Source organism: Halyomorpha halys, unplaced genomic scaffold, assembly GCF_000696795.3.
Source record: "Halyomorpha halys isolate HHAL.00 unplaced genomic scaffold, Hhal_1.1 Scaffold940.1, whole genome shotgun sequence".
NCBI lineage: Eukaryota > Metazoa > Arthropoda > Insecta > Hemiptera > Pentatomidae > Halyomorpha > Halyomorpha halys.
In genome coordinates, this window is record NW_027114279.1 from 583,722 (window position 1) to 600,932 (window position 17,211).

A 17,211-nucleotide genomic window follows, 5' to 3' on the forward strand; every position below is an offset into this window, starting at 1 on the left:
TATGAGAATTTTTATTTTTAATTATATATAATACTATAGACTCTTAATCTCAAGGCAGGTTTTTAGGCAATCAGAACAGACACTTTTCTACCAATAACACTTAATGAAATTAATAACTATTGTACAAATGTATTAAATTCTAGTTAGAAACAGAGCTAACCAATTACACAATCTTCCTTTGATGATTGATGAGTCTTGATGTCTTCTTTTCGATAATGCTATGTCCAACTCTCTAACAATGGCTTCCAGTCACATCTCTTCTTCCAGCCGACGGACCTCCTCTCACTAGCCAATCCCAACCAATAATGTCTTTTATTCTTCTTTGGTGACTCTTCGATGTCATCTTTTTTCAAGATGTCTACCACTGAGAGTAGCTAAGGGATCTTCTGGACATCCTGCTTCTAGGAGATGTCATCTATCTCCCACTTAAGCATAGAATGATGCCAAAAGCCAAAACCTGTCTTGATGTTCCATGTAAATATTGATTGTAGCACAACAGTTTTGCGTTTTTGCAAATGATTTACTTTCTGAACATTATTTGTTTAGCACTTTTTCTTGACTTCTATTTTTTCTTAAATTTACTGTATAGTAAGTACTGTGATGGGAAGTTAAATAAAGTCTATAAAATATTTAAATCTGCTCCTTATGGCCAAATAGTGGCTGGATTTTTGGAGAAGGCATGCCGCCATATTGGCTTTCTTTTGAATAACATATTTATTATAGACAATGAAAATTGGTTAGCTTGCTTTGGTTCAACAAAACAAATGAACTCTATTTTATGTTGATACATAAAATAAAAATGTAACTAAAATCATTTATATATAAAAATAAGTATTTACTCATAAAAAAGGATATTATAATATATATATATATATATGTAGTTGATGTTTTTATTTCATTAATCACCTTATATTTTCTTTCATTTTGTATTGTATTTTCAAATAACTTGGTAGATTAGCTTTCTTTTTTATTCTTTGTGTAATGAGGTTATTTATGCATTTTAATAGATTTCTAATTCCAATGGATTATAAACTGAGATCAACAAAGTTTCCTGCTGAAAAGTTATTTACTATAGTGAAATGAATTTCATTCTGTTTCAGATTAAATCATGACGGCTTTCTAAACTGATTATTACATCAATTATTTCAATTAAATCGAAGATACTAAGAAATTTAATACTTCATATTCAGAAATCAAGATCGAAATGGATCAATGAGGTTACATTATTTAGAGAAGCTAAGAGTATTATTGTATTATTTATTATATTATCATTTATCAGCTGGTTGATGATATTTACCACATGTAGCTTTTTTTCAATTTAACTTCTAACACACGCATAATAAGTGAAATTATGAAACGAAGTTGCTTTATTCTGCGATTAGATTTGTGTTATAGATATATATTATTTATTACAGTTTCTTATATTATTTCTAAAAAAATATTATTCAAATCAAGTCAGTTGCCTCTAACTAGAGCTGGTTGAATTGTTGTTGACACTTGAACAGTGATTGTATTCCCTCTTCTAAAAAAAAACTAACCAATTCTGCTCAAGTGTTTGTAAATTTTAAAGTTATATTATTGATATAAACAACAATTACTCTTAGCTCTACTAGAATTTTTAAACTTTGATAACATATCATTACTTAGGCTTGTAAGGCCGAAAAAATAAAAACTACAATCTTTACTCCATTAAATAAAATCAACCCACCATACTAGAGATATCTCATATTTCAGAACAAAGTATATAGATGTCTTACAAAACATTGATTAATTAATTTTTTTTTTATTTTATAAAAATTATATATTTTTTTTGACTTATCATAGCTTAAAAAATAATGTTTTCAATCTTTAGAAGAGTTCGATTGGCTGATGATGTGATTTTGTTAAATTTACATCTTCTAATTAGCTCATAGGTTTGAGATTTTGTTTTGTCACTAATACCAGCCATACCTCTAGTCTTTTTTTAATTTACAATAAAAATAAAATTTGATCTCCATCTAGCTTGAGTTTTCATAAATATCATTTATATTGATACATTTCATATTGAAAATTTTAGTAAGATTATAGAAAAATATTAACTTGTATTTTATATTTTTTTCAAAACTGTGTAATATAGATACTTAGTATATAGAGTGATTTTTCTTATTTTAGGGAAAATTAGTCTGGAATTCCTTTTTTGGTTTAAACTGCGTTATTCCTTCTTTAAACCGCGTTCAATTTTATTCCTTGAGGTAAAAACTGCAGAAATATTAGAAATAAATATCAAGCTTTGTTTCATACTTTCAGTAGTTTTTATTGCATGTTTGTACATTTTTTCTCCTAATTCATCATTTTTTCTTATTTACATAATTACAAATGGTTGTCCTTGCTTGTAATATGTATTTAATATTAAATATTTTTGTTTAATGTATACAGAAATGTTATCCAATATAAATATGATTCATAAAAAAGATTTATAGATATAATTGATGTATAAGAAGTTTGATTTATAAAAGTTTAATTATTTTATTAATAACACTAATATCGATGATATTCATTAATTTCTGATAAGAGAACAAGTAAAAATAATTTTAATTAGTTTGTTCAAAGTTTAAAAATTATTGTTATTAAAATGGCTTTTATCCATAAATTGATGAAATAATTTTTCATTCATTTATTTCTAAATATCATCGTTGTTGTAGTGCCATAAATTGTATGTTGAGTCTACTTAATGGCTTCTGTTAGTTACTTTTCTAATTTATGTTATAAATAGGTAAAAAACTATTAAAATAGCTTTTTTATCTTAATCTATAGTTTATAACTGTCATTTTATTAATTTATTCATTTAATTAAATACTTTAGCATAACTTTTAAAAATATTAAAATTATTATTATATACTTACTACTTAGTGCCTTATTACTATAAATATTGTTATCTATTTTCACAATGTTTTTGATGAATAGGTGTAGTTAGTAATGTCATGTCATGATTATTTCCTAATGAATTTCGAAAAAAAATCTCATGTTAGTTCTATTGCTGATAGGTTAGGGTAGTGTATTTACCTAGTTAGTACCTCAATGTATCCTATTAAAAAAGTCAATATTATTTTTAAAATGAATATTATCTGAATTTAGTTTAAATAATTATAATAGGTGCAGTATTCAGTTAAATATAAGTACAACATAACTAATCTTATTAAATATAATTAATTAGGGCATTGCCCTCAATGACTGAGAAGAAATAAATATACTTGTTAATTTTATTTGAAATTTGATTTCAAAAAGAGATCTAGATGAATTTATCTTATCTGAGAATTTTTAGATAGAACTGTCGGAATTTCCTAAAATGTATAGATGTTCAAAGATCTGCTGAATAGTATAATTTATTAATAGTACTTTTTAAATTGTATATTAACATCAAAAGTAAAGATTTTAAAGTTCAATGAATGATCAATAATGATATACAAACAGCATAAAATTTGAAAGGGTTATTAATAATGATATACATACTACTTGCTGGCTCAGCTTTTAATCTTCTGGTGAACAGTTGGCCTTAATCATTACAAATTTTTAAAAATATATTGATTCAAACTATTAATAAAAGATCCTATTAGGTTAATTGCTGATTGAAATCCATGGTACAACTTAACAGGTGTTCATAAATTTTATATTTAATGTAATTAGAATTAATTACTCCAAAATTATTTTCTACATAAAAATAATCGATGACTAAATACATAATTTAACAATATAAATACCATTATTTACCAGTAGCTATTTCAGATTTATTCCCATAATTTTGCTTAATATTTTGTAGATTTGAAACAGATTGTTTAATCCTTGTATAATTTTTTAGTTTGTTGTTTTTAATTTATATAAATAATGTTTTAAATATTGCCATTTCCTTGTTTTGTATTAAGATAGTCAATAGTATTTAATTTTATGTTACTTTTCTTCATTTCGAACATTTTGTATTCAATACTCTTTTTTTTTATTCGTGCCATTTATAAAACCTGTTTTAAAATACTATTTTTGTATATTATTGTAATCATCATATATTGTTTAATTATTGAAAGGAGATATTTGTGCCTTCTCTTGATGTTACCCTTAAGAATGTATGTGTTAGAATAAATCGATTAGATAGTATATTATGTATATTCTTCATTAAATTAAATGTTATTGATTAAATAATCTATTTTTTTCCTTGCATCAATCTTTAGTGTACGTAGATATATATACCATTCTTCACAAAAGTTTAGAGTATGGTTATCTTAACTGAGGTACTTAATATTTCATTCAGTTGTCACCCATACTAACTGAATAGAATTGATCCTTTACTATCAAAAATAAATATTTGGCTGTTCACAGTAAGTCAGATAATAATGTTAATTATTAAATTGTTTCTATTTTTAAAGTTAAATACCAACATATTTGGGTAATCTCTAAAAATAAGTTAATAAGTCTGGGTAAAATAAGTTTCATTTATATTTATAATGTATGGTTTAATTGACTTCTCCATAGAAGATGCCTAATTTACAATAAAATTTATAAAATGTTTTTCACAGTAGAATATTTTTCTTCTAAGTATTATTGTATTAGGTATTTTTATGACAACTCCTTCCTATTAATATCTTTATTTCATAAATGTTTTCACCAGCGTTTTGGGGCTCTTTCTGTATCTTTAGGATCAACAATCTTATCAGTAATTCCAATATTATTTTGATAAGACATAATTCTATATTTGGTCCTTAATTAAAATATTTTATAATGCTAAGTATTTGCAAGTATTTTTGAGTGTGATTAGGAAACAAAAATAAATAGTTCCAGAGATGTAGTTTTCCAAAACCAATATTTTTTTTTACTAATAATGAGAAATCATCGTTTCGTGTATTTTGGCAAGTACCTCTTATGGAGAACATCATTATAGACTACTTTATGGTGTATTTAACTAGCATCAAATTGACCCCTAATAGACATCTATAGTCAAATAGTTCCTGAGATAGAGAACTTTTCTCAAGGTATCACACATTTCCAATGCATGTTCAATAATGTTGAAATCATGTAAAATATTTATGAGCTGCATTGAAGTATATCAAATGTTCAGAGTTCTCTTAGGGCTGAAGATTTAGAAAATTTACTCTACTTCAAAAAAGATTCTTTTCATTAAGTAATTACTTTTTCTCGTGTGGTAGGTAATTTTTAAGATATTGAGCACTGAATGAAAATAAAATGAATATTAATTTTTTTTTGTCAATAAAATATATTTCTTGTTGGGTTGGCCCAATGAATTTTTGTGGCTCTATTGCTCTTGAAATAGTTCTGTACCTACTTTTCACAGACATTTACTCTCCTGTTGTTTTGTCCAGATAAAAAAATGAATAATGTTTTAGCACAAAATGCGAGATAACTCTTGAAAAAATACAGCAGTCACCATAAAACATAATTTTGATGGAAGTGTAAAGAAAAAAACAGCAGAAGTGGAAACTTTCAGTGGGTAAATGTTTTACTTTTGGACCTAACATCAATAAAACATGCAAATTTGAAATTCATTTATTGTAAATAAGGCTAGATAATAACTATATTCACTACTAGTGTAGTCATCTGGTATTCAACACTCCATTTGGATAAAAATAGGTTTATCTTATGATCTAAGATGAAATACATGACCATACTCATAATTATTATATACTATCATATGCACAATTTAATCCTTTCAATTTTACTTTGTCTTAACTTTTAATTTAGCTTTAGCTTACTGTAATAACACTTTATTAGCTATAAACCTAAAAATATAGGGCTGTTATTTAAAAAAAGAATGGCCTATGAGGCCTATTCATCTCTAGGGAGTTGTAAACTTTTTACCATTGTCTCCTTCATGCAGTTTTATATTATAATCCATTGAAAGAAATTTGGTTATAATTACTTCTAGGATTGCTTGCAATTTGACTAGACTCTATTATTAATTTGTTTATCATCATCATCATAATCATTTTATCCCCTTTACCGCTTTCACAGTGTGGGGTTACAATTTGAAGGGTCTGGACCAGATATCTTGCTCTTGGACCATCTCCCTTCTACTTTAGTCCATATCCCGCCTCCTTAACACTCTCCTCCCAGGAAATGCGTGGTCTTCCTCTTGGCCTTCTTCCCTCCATGTGAGTCTCATATGTCTTTCTGGCAGTTCTTTCCTGGTCCATCCAAACGAGGTGTCCGAACCATCTTAGCTTGTTCCCCTCTAGGATGCTCTCAGTTTGACTCTGAAGTTAGTCCGAATGGTACTGTTCCGTACTCTATCTCCTTGTGTCCTTCCTTCCACCTTACGAAGATATCGCATCTCCATTGATTGGATCCGACTCTTGTGTTTCGAAGTGAGGGTCCACGATTCGGAAGAGTAGAAAAGAATAGGGAGGAACATTGATTTGTTGATCATTATTTTAGTTTTCCTTGTCACCTCCTTTTGCGCAGGAAACCCCTTCGAAGTAAACTAAATATTCTTCCAGCTGCATTGATTCTTTGAGAAACTTCCTGCCCCTTTCGTTGAGATGAGAACCTAGATATTTGAAATTCTGGATCTGCTCTAGTCTTTCCTCGTTCGCTCTGATCATCCTCATTATTCTCCGAGGTTTCTTTCCTATCCTCATACATTTGGTCTTTTCCAGGTTAATTTTCATGTTTATCGAGGGCATTTCCCCTTGCAGAACACTTATGTTGTATTGGAGGTCTCGGTCGTTGGAAGCCAGGAAAACCAGGTCATCCGCAAAAGCCAGCACAAAACATTTTATGGGTTGTAAGTTCCTGTGTTCTAACTGAAACTGTCTCATTCTAAGTTTAGCTTCCTTTGTTGCTTTATCGAGGACTACTATGAAGAGCAGCGGGCTCAAGCAACAACCTTGATGAATACCTGGCTTTGTCTCGAATTCCTGTAATATGTGGTTCCTTGTCCTAACCACATTCCTGGTTTTATGATAAAGACTCATCAGTGCCAAGGCCGTCCCCCAATCTATGTCTCTATCTGACAGTGCCTCTGTCTTCCTTTCTCACTCTGTTGTAAATCTTTTGAAGGTCTACAAAGCAAATTAAAAGTTCTTTATTCTTTTCGACAGTCTTCTCTGTTATTTGTCGCATTGCGAAGATGAAATCTTGCATGCTTCGTTGTGTTCTAAAACCATATCATTCCTCTCCGAGCTGGCTATTGACCAATATCTTATCCTTGTCTCCAATACTCTAGAGTACACTTTGCTGGGTATACTGAGAAGTGAAATTCCTCGGTGGTTACCACACTCTCGATTATCCTCTTTCTTATAAATAGGAACGATCACTGCAACTTCACAGTCCTTAGGAATTCTCTTTTCTTTCTAAATTAGGTTCAGAAGATGGAGGAACATCTCTTGGCCTTTACTACCCATATATTTGATCATTTCGGAGTGATTTCGTCAATACCTGCTGCTTTGCCCAGTTTGACTTAGTTGATGGCTTCTTGAAGTTCTTCTTCACTGATGTAGTCGTCTTCGACCCAAACCTCCTCTGGATCTCATTGAGCTCTACATTTCTTCCCTCTGGCAGATTTTGGAAATACTCTCTCCACTTTTTCATGATGAGTTCATCATGCCAGATAATATCTCCATTTCTATCCTTAATTCCCTTCAGAGAAGTCTGTCGTTCCCCTCTCATTCCTTTGAGAACCCTATAGAAGACCTTCTAGTTTTCTTTATAATTTTCCTCGAGCTTCCGGCCAAAATCTTCCCGTGATTTCTTTTTCGCTTCCAACACTTTTAACTTGGCTTCTTTTTCCGGTCCTTGTACAATTGGTAAGCAGCGGGAGTTTTCAGACTCAAATGATTCTTCCAAGTTTCCTTCTTTTCTTGGATCGGTTTTTTAACATCTTCTGTCCACCAGGCAGTTCTTCTGGGGCTAGACCTTACGCTCTTCCCTCCACAGACCAATTTTGAGGCATCAAAGAGAATCCTCCTAAAAGCTGCCCAGCTCGTGTTGATTTCATCACTATCCCGAGGTCTGCTCTGGTCTGAAGCCATTCTTTCTACCTCTTCCTGAAAATATGTCGCCATTTCTTCCTGCTTTAAGCGGTACGATTTGATTACCCTTTTTTTGACGTCATTGCGTCTTTTTCTAGGCTTTGCATCTATCCAAGTTATATTTGCTATTAATAACTAATGATCACTTCCGATCTCAAATTCTTTTTTGATTCTGGAATTCTGTATTTCCTCCCTTTTAACCAGAATATAATCTATAATACATTTTTCGTTTCTTATTAATTTGTTTATACGTTCCTTTATGACTTTAAAGGTGAAAATGTTGTACTACATTTATTTATTTGGTAATGAATGTGACTGAATTAGCAATAAAGAATTTTATTACTTATCTCTTTATAAACATAGCTTGCAAGTTTTTAGTGGGTTTTAAAATAAAATTAGCAGAATTTTAAGGAACTGTGAACTAACGAAACGGAACACATCCTGAAAAGGACTGATAGTAGTTGACGAGTTCCCGAAAAGGAAAGCTTACGACCATCACCACAAATATACGCCTTTCCCCTAAAATTTTCGACCACCAATGGAGACGACGACTTGATCTTTCGAAGCTTATTATACCGCACCACGTATATTAACAAATTCACAAAGCACGTGAAGAGGTGTATTCCAACTACTATTTTTCGTTTACTAATACTTCTCGATCGAATGTTGGATATGAAATCGTTATGGACTACATTTACCAAATATTCAATCTGCTAGAATCAAATATACACCAAATAACTTTATTCAATCCGCCAAGTCCTCTTAGCTCAACAAAAGTACAAATACCATAACAAAAGTTTCAAATATTTTAAGCTTCCTTAAAGTTATTAGAAAACATGAATCGTCAATAAGTCTTGGTGATGAAAATCCAACTTGTAGAGAGAGAATAGAATTCAGGAAAAGTAATAAAATCCCTGTGGGTTCCATCTCAGTTAAGTATAGCAAAAAATAAGGGATTGACCAAGTTGTTAATGCTGGTATAATACATTCGTTAACCGGAGTAACATATATCAATAAGACTTCTTCTCTGGATTAGCTGAAATTTATTATTTAAAAAATACATGAATAGTGGCTCACTAAGTGCAGCAGAACAACCAAAGCATTAAAGATAAGCACGAACTCAAGAAAACTGCAGAAAAAAAAACCGATGGGAAGAAGTTGTCTTTTCCTGATTGCGCACCATAATTCATGGACATACCTATTTTCTAAAGAGACTATACCCGCCGACCAGCAAGACCTGCGAGGTACCCCTAACAGTTGAGCTCATCCTTCTGCACTGCGAAACCCTTCACGGATTCTAGGCGAAACTACTATATAGGTGACAAGCTTTACATCTCTCTGCCAGACACAGAAACGGTTGTTGAAAATGTATTCATATGTAGGTAGGCGTATATTAGGTATGTGTATGTTATGAAGTGTATGTATCATAACACCTAATGTAGACAATTCAAGAAAAATTTTATGAAAAAAATAATCTATATAATAACTATGTAATGATTCGTGTTTAAAAGTGCCCAAATTGCAAAAACAGAAACCTATGTAACATGTTAATGACCCTGTATGAGCAGATGAATTTATAAAATAAATAAAAAATGTACAGAAACCTATGAAATGGTTGTTCTTTTATCTCTTTATTTCTAACACCCATGGCTAAGAAAAAGTTTCAAACGAAGGAGAAGTCGGATCATTGTCAATCCTCGTATGACTGACCAATGCAGGTTCAGAACTGGTTTAATCTTGTTTATCATCAAATTCTCAAGTTTGGGTGTTTCTATAAGCTTGGCACAGTTTTGCGGCATCTGCAACAGCTACAAGAAGACGTTTGTTATATTAACGCTGTAACAGTTCAGTAAATAGAATAGAACCATATGCTCCTACAACTACGACTCGAGCGTGTTGATAATACTATCAGAATAATTTCCCAATCTGCATCTTCATGTGTAACAATTAATTCTGTTCCCTTTGGTTGAAGCACTGATTTGAGAAATGGCTTCCTACAGAAGCGAAACAAAGGTGAAGCCAGCTGTCTCCACTACTTCAACCATCAGGACTCATAAGAATCATCATGTACCCCACTGTACATTCATGTGCTTATAAATGCGTCTGCAGCAATACAAAACCAACCAAACTCATATTCGTTAATGTACAAAATAAAAATAGCATGCTGAAACTTTTCGAACATACTGATTACGCTATGGATTTCCTGTGATCAGACTCAACGACAAAAGCCTTAACATTGGTAGTCATTAATTAGTTAGTGTTTCTATATGGTGTTTACATTTTAAATGAAATCTTTTTTATTCTCTTTTGTAGTCGAGTTCAAGATTATCTTGGACCTAAGATCTTGCAGAAGAGGATCTTGCACTTAAGCTGTATCTGAGAAAAAGCAGCTGGTTGTAACAGCAAAACATGTTGGTTGAAAAAGTGGATAGCTGTCCCTTCCCAGCCTTTTGCAAATATTGCACTCGAACATAAGTATTCAAATAATAAAGGAAATTATTTCACCTGTGCACAGGTCCACCCTACGAGTATTAACAGTGAAACGGATTCTCTTTCATATGAAATATTTTCTCTGTCAGTAGTATCAATAAATACGAAATTTTAAAAACAACCATTTTATAGGCTTATAGGCTTTGATAAAATATTATTTATTTCATATAGATAAATTTAGAAGAATTTAATAAAAATTCCATAATTACCGTTTAAACAATTTTTAAAATTTTGAGTACAATTTTTTCAGGTTATGTACACTAGGTTTGTGTTTTATGTTTCTTTACTAATCTTTAATGCAAGATCAACAAAACGTTTTCCAACCATTTAAATTTAAACAAATAAAAAATAAACGTTATAATTTCAGAGACAACTGAGGCAACCGTCCTTATGGAGGAAACCTATTTATTTTTGTCTGACTTCAAGAATTCTTTCGAAATACCTCTATAATAGGGCAATGATTTACATAGTTTTCAAATTATATAATGATTTTTTCAGACTTACGTGGTAGCACAGCTTAATTGGCAATTTATTTTTTTCATTTAAATTTCATATGGTTTTAACAGCAATATAATACAACAGTTCTTTTTTTATCTTTTTTCCAATTTACTTTTCAATGCTTATAATTAGTTATCTGCCATTTTTAAGAGAACCATTGAGCTTCAAATTTCTCTAAAAATGATTTATAAAAAAAAAACAAAAAACCTGTCATTGTTCAAGCCGTAAGCACCGCTACGATTCATTTTTTTCAGCCAAATTATATTTTTTAGAGGTAATTTTGTCTTATTTAAGATTTTTCAATTGGAACGTGATTACTTTGATTAGTTTTATGAGTGATCAGTTTCTGTTGAATAGAAAACTAGACGCTTAAAAAGTCACAAAACTTAAATTTTATGCTTTTCTTTAAAGCATTAGACTATCGTGCTTATAAACCTTTTTGTTGCTTATGAGGTGTAAAGTCACCTCCTAGCCCTCGGTTCTCTAATCTTTAAACATTTATTTATGTATTAAATAGAAAATCCATATTAAAATCAGAGACACCTATTCTTATTTTTAAAACAATTCTCAGGTCACTGCTGATGTATAGGTGGGAAGTCTAGGGAGCGGCGTCCTAAGAAGAAGAAAAACTTACAATAATTCCAAAATAAAGTTATAGGAATTGCAGTCGATGTAAGAAACAGCCAATTGCCTCAGGAATTACAAATAGAGGCAATAGAGGATTACATCAAAAAAAGGGTTTCTTAAATGCCCACTCTAAAACTCCAACTACCTACAATTAAAGGAGCAGTGACCAACAACTTGGGAAACCCAACCACATTTAGAGGATAGAAGCCCAGGCTGCTCCAGGACATCCTTTCATAAATACTATGTTAATCAGTTCTGTTATTGTCACTTTAAAATTTTATTTTATCTTAATTTCTTTTTTTTTCTCTTCCTCTTTTTCTTAAATTCACTTTCATTTTTTTTCAATAGAAATCAATTATTTATTTTGTTAAATCCATAAACACCATTGTTTTTATTATTAACTTTTATCTTTTATTAAGAATTATTTTTTAATCTCTTTATTTTATCATAATTTTTTGTTTTATTTTTAACAATGTATATAGTTAGGGGTGTCTTTTGTATGAGACTATACCTATTACATCAACCTTGCATGGCCCACCAGGCCGATGGTATTGAATAAATAAATAAATTATCTATTCTTCATTTATTAATTCAAACATTTATTTAAGTATTGTTTCGCAAATATATTGTATTGCCGTGTTAATTCTAGAAATGGTATGAATCTTAGGATTTGAATCACAATCGGGATGGAGAAATAGGTGGAGAATCGAACTCATTTCTATTAGAATTTGATTATAGAATAGATATTAGTTTCCGGAATCCATCAAGTATACAAATTTTAGTGTGTGGATTTTATTTTCTTGACTTCTCAAAACCTATCTGTGGCGCTTATTTATTTAAAAAAATAACGATTCGATTAAAATCAATTTATAAATTTAGGATGAAAATTTACAAGAAGACAGAGAAGATACAGCGAGGTGAACTTTAGCGGGGAGCGCATGCGCCTTGGAACAGGTCTTTCACCCAGCGGCAGTACCGCCTGTAACCCCTTTGGAGTAGTATGGTGCTCGGTGTCTGTGCCTGACTGCGTACACTATCAGGATATTACCGCCTTCTTTGTCTTCAGTTTGTGTTATCGTAATTCGGGCTCAGTAAAGGTTCTTCTCAAGGTGAGTAGAGTATCTTCAATTGAGCACTTAACCTTAGGTAATGAATGGTCCATGTGGCACATACTTGACATTTGTTTGAGTGCACAATTCATATTTAAAAAAAAAAATAGTCCTCTTTGTAAGACACGTGTATGAATATTTTTTATGTAAATCGCATTTGTTTTAACATACAAAGAAAAAAGACATATCTAAACTTATAATAAATATCTCTTTCTATTAGCTATTTAGTAGTGATAATTATTTATTTGTCTCCTCACTCGACCAATTTTACTTAAGATGCCAAGGGTTGTCATGACATGATTAATATTATGATAATTAGGGTTTTAAGTTAAGTTTAATAACTTAAAAACTTAATTTCGACATCCAAGCCGGTATTAATACTTTGTAATCCAAATTCAGTTGAATACATTCAGTAGGTGACCCAGGGCCTTTACGAAACATCATATTTCATTATATATTTATATTATATTTATGGTTCAATTTTTAGACGATTCAAGTCGTATTCTTTACACACAATTACAATTTCATGACTATTTCTTTTTTTCCTTATGGTATTATAACAACATTCATTAAAACAAAATTATTCATATATAAAATCTTTAAAAAAATAATATTGGTGTTTTATGCATTCAGGGAGATAACGGCGTGAAATATACAAATATTCCTAAAAAAAAAAAATAAGATAAGTGAGATGAAGAAAATCCAATATTTCAGTAGTCGTGCGATTGCAACATTGCAAAGCGGGCGTTAAAGTCTCTTTGTAATGAGTGTTCTGTCCAAATTACTAATGAAAAATTGTTCGTGTTAAATTAAAATTTTAATTAAAAATCAATCAACGCTACAATTTAACTGTGTTTTATTGTTAAAACACAATTAAATTTTCATTAGTATTGAATAAATAAATTTGATTGAAGATGCTGCGAACATTTATTTTTTCTGAAATATCTGTTTAAAAATTTTATGAAAATAAATATTGTGAATATATTTTTTGAAAATGAATCATGAATTGAGTCACGTCCAGGACCGCCGTCAGGGAGAGACAGGGGGGTAAATTCCTGGGACTCAGGCTTTCGGTGGGTTCCGGTAAGATGTCAATGAAAACATGTTTAATTGATAATATTACTTACTTACACTTAAATATGAGTAGCCTAATGTGTAAATATGTATGTTGCTTAAAAGAAGTAGTATAATATTTACATAGTAAACTTTAATCCATTTATCAATATTATAATTTTTTTTTAATTATAGTGTTTCTTGTCAATTTTTATTTGAGTTTTTTTTTTTAATGCAAAATGAATTTCGTTCATTAGATATCAGGTTTTTGTCTCAATCAATATGAATTATGTCTGAAATGGAGAACAGTTGGTCTGAAACTCACTGAATATACGCTATCAATTGAATATACTTATGCATTAATAAACCAACTTATATTTTGGTAAAAACGTGTTTATCGATAGTGTATTAAAAAATCTTCATTTCGCAACATAAACTTTAGGCACGGAGTTCTTATTTATCACTATTAGATAAAGGAAGAATTTTAGATTTTTGTTGCACAATGAAAAAAAAATCGATTTTGTTTACAAAGCGCAATAAAAATAAGTATGGTTGGCTCCTTATTGCATAATGTGAGTCCAATTATATCAACTTACTATCATCATTATATATCTTGTCAACAATCTTATTAGTACAGTAGTCCAAAAATCACTCATTCTTTGATCTGTTTCATCAGTGATATTTCTCTGCTCTTTCATTCCTCATGTTCTTGCAGCTGAGTTTGAGCGTTAAATGGATTCTAGTTTGTCCCGAAGAGAAGCCTGTTATGATCCGAACTTTAGCCTTTCACGATTCTAAACTTTTCCTCCTAACATTTGCTCTATGATAGGATCAGTTTAGTAAATCCGTATCTAGTCATATCTCGTTGTGTTTAACTTGAATGGGAACTATCCCAATCTCTTTGTTGTGGTTGGAAAATTTCATTTTATTGGAAGGAGTAATAAACCAGGGGAGTGAATAAGTTAAATTTCAATGGAATGTAGGAATATTTATTCGAATTTTGATTTTACTTAATATTCCATTGTTGATATTTATGCATACATTTCTATAACTCTCTAACGATTTCCTCCAACAAATGTGAATTCTTTGAAGTATTATGGTTTATTTAAAATTTAAATTTAGTTATAAAACTTGAAAACACAAAGTTTCTCGTAATCTGTTCAAAGAATAATTTCATAATATGTAGGTATGTAAATCATCTCGCACACTCAATGCAATACCAAAATAAATAAAAAATCAGACTTTAAGAGTTAATTGACTAAAAATTTTTTTTATTTTATATTAAAACTATTTTTTTGCTTACTATCCAGTTAATCTATTAGATGTTAATTTATACCGAATTGATCTTCATTTTCTTTTTTAAGAATAAATGAGTTTTTAATATTCGAAAAAAATGTTTAAAAGGTTTCAAATGTTAGATTTGAGTTATGTTAGTATTGGATCGAGGGTGCAATATTAATAAAAAAAAAGTAAATTTACAATTGATAAATTTGTTAATAAGTAAATAAAATAAAAAGTATTGCTTCTCAAATAATTATTAATATTCCAATACTTTGACCTGTCATCCTGTGAAATTGGAGTTACTTTTTTAGAAACTCCAGCAGTATAGCTGATAAGCGTGTGTTTATCAACGTTTTAGAATGACAAGTATGTAAATATATATCTGCGAATTTATATAAATCACTTCTATTCAACTTACTACTTATAAATTATTCAAACGATGAAGTAATGCTATTAGGAACAGCCTTGTATGCAATTTAGATATACTTAAATATCCTGTCAACAATTTTATGCTGCCCACATTTACCGTAGTCGTGATCTTGCTTTGTCGTAATAATGACCTAACAAGCAAAAACAAACATATCATATAATTACTTCAAACTTAAATAATCTATAGAACGTTTTATGTAATACATAAGACGTTGTGTTGACTAAAACTGCATAATTAATTATACACTGTCTGTCTGATATTTCTTTGCTTACATAATATTATCTAATTTTTAATTAAATAATTTTTATTTTAAGTCTTCTGCAAAAATATCCTAATTTTATTATGCCAAGATACGATTGACCGTATGTGAATTTGAAGATGGTGGGCTAGAGTCAAGTTTTGATTGCCAAAATTTCGACCCACAATGTAGTTCTTCATTAGGGGTGTTGTGATAGGTGGAGATGTACATAAAGAACAACGGAATTTTTATTTGAGGTTATAATAACATCAACTGTCCAATTCAAGTTCCTTTGTGTACATCCCAACTTCCAGGATGTAGACTAAGACACTGTGATTCAGAACTTCGGCAATCAATAAATAGTTGACAACTATGGTTGTTCTTGACCTCAGCCCTGACAGTTTCCTTCAAAGTTATAATTTTTATTTTCATTATAATATTGCAATAAATCTTTTGAATTCTGAAACACTTTGGAACAGTATGCAGGGAAACTCCAGGTGAAAAAGTGATATCAAAATTTAAAAAATGTAAAATTAAAATTAAAAACTATTTTTTTAGTTTTGCGATTATCAAAGCAAAGCAGAAATATATTATGAATATTGTTTAATGTTTTCACTGTCATATTACACATCTTGAAATCATAGAATTATTAATGTCGGATATGAATGGGAAATTTTAAAAATAATTATTGCGTTTTTTAATAGTACATCTCTAAAAACGATTTATTTATCAATCTGTAGATCGACATTATTAACTTTAAATAAACTTATAATATTTTAGTGATAATGCACATTACCATTTTTTTTTTCCATGTACCATCCTTTTTTGTTGTAACTTACGAGACATGATCTCAATTGAAATAATTTCCCAGTGGTTACTGAAATCATTTTATCGTCATATTACCATTCATACAAGTATTGATTTTGAAGGTGCCAAAAAGTTATTTATTGATGAAATTTGTATTGTTTTAACGAAAAACTGTCCGTATTTATCTCTTCTACCACCTTATCCAATAAAACTAACATTAAAATATGGTTGAGCCAGTTTTTATAAACAGGATTATTTAAGTCATCAATATAATCTTTACACTTTCTTGAGATTGATAATAACCAATCTCAAGAAAGTGTAAAGATTATATTTTTTATGTTTAAATTTTATCCAATTTTAGTCACAAAACAATTTATGTTTCTTTATAAGTCCGACGTTTCGGCCAATTTGGTCATCCTCATGGACAATCTATCACAAACAGCTTTTATTATACATATAATTTTAAACAAATAACAATATTATTAATAAATTATCATACCTTGAATACAATTTTAGAACCATATCAATTTTTAAAAACATTATACATGCTATTTTGCTCAGGTCATTAATTTCAGTCCACAATTATCCTATGAAACATAAAACGTTAGGGAATCATACAATTTTATTAATCAGCAATCTTTAGCTCATGCCGAATACTTACATATT

The 17,211-nt window shown here is 29.9% G+C and overlaps 4 protein-coding genes across 4 annotated transcripts in view; 2 read left to right on the forward strand and 2 right to left on the reverse strand.

The window, feature by feature from the left end:
- Positions 1 to 2,519, forward strand: part of LOC112210019 (glycosyltransferase 25 family member) — a 389,701-nt gene extending 387,182 nt beyond the window's left edge. The window contains exon 11 of the mRNA XM_067051487.1: positions 1,101 to 2,519. The gene's annotated coding sequence lies outside the window, so the exon portion shown is untranslated. The remainder of the gene's footprint in view (positions 1 to 1,100) is intronic.
- A 3,894-nt stretch (positions 2,520 to 6,413) lies between these two features.
- LOC106687272 (uncharacterized) lies at positions 6,414 to 6,956 on the reverse strand. Its single transcript, XM_014431047.1, has one exon. The coding sequence runs from the start codon at positions 6,954 to 6,956 to the stop codon at positions 6,414 to 6,416; it is 543 nt and encodes a 180-aa protein (XP_014286533.1).
- Positions 6,957 to 7,091: 135 nt separating this feature from the next.
- LOC136796780 (uncharacterized) lies at positions 7,092 to 7,650 on the reverse strand. The gene is made up of 2 exons (XM_067051486.1): positions 7,420 to 7,650; positions 7,092 to 7,334 (listed from the first exon to the last, which is right to left on the reverse strand). The coding sequence occupies exons 1-2, from the start codon at positions 7,648 to 7,650 to the stop codon at positions 7,092 to 7,094; spliced, it is 474 nt and encodes a 157-aa protein (XP_066907587.1).
- Positions 7,651 to 12,604: 4,954 nt separating this feature from the next.
- The window catches only part of CalpC (calpain-C), a 151,408-nt gene continuing 146,801 nt past the window's right edge, over positions 12,605 to 17,211 (forward strand). The window contains exon 1 of the mRNA XM_014431055.3: positions 12,605 to 12,736. The gene's annotated coding sequence lies outside the window, so the exon portion shown is untranslated. The remainder of the gene's footprint in view (positions 12,737 to 17,211) is intronic.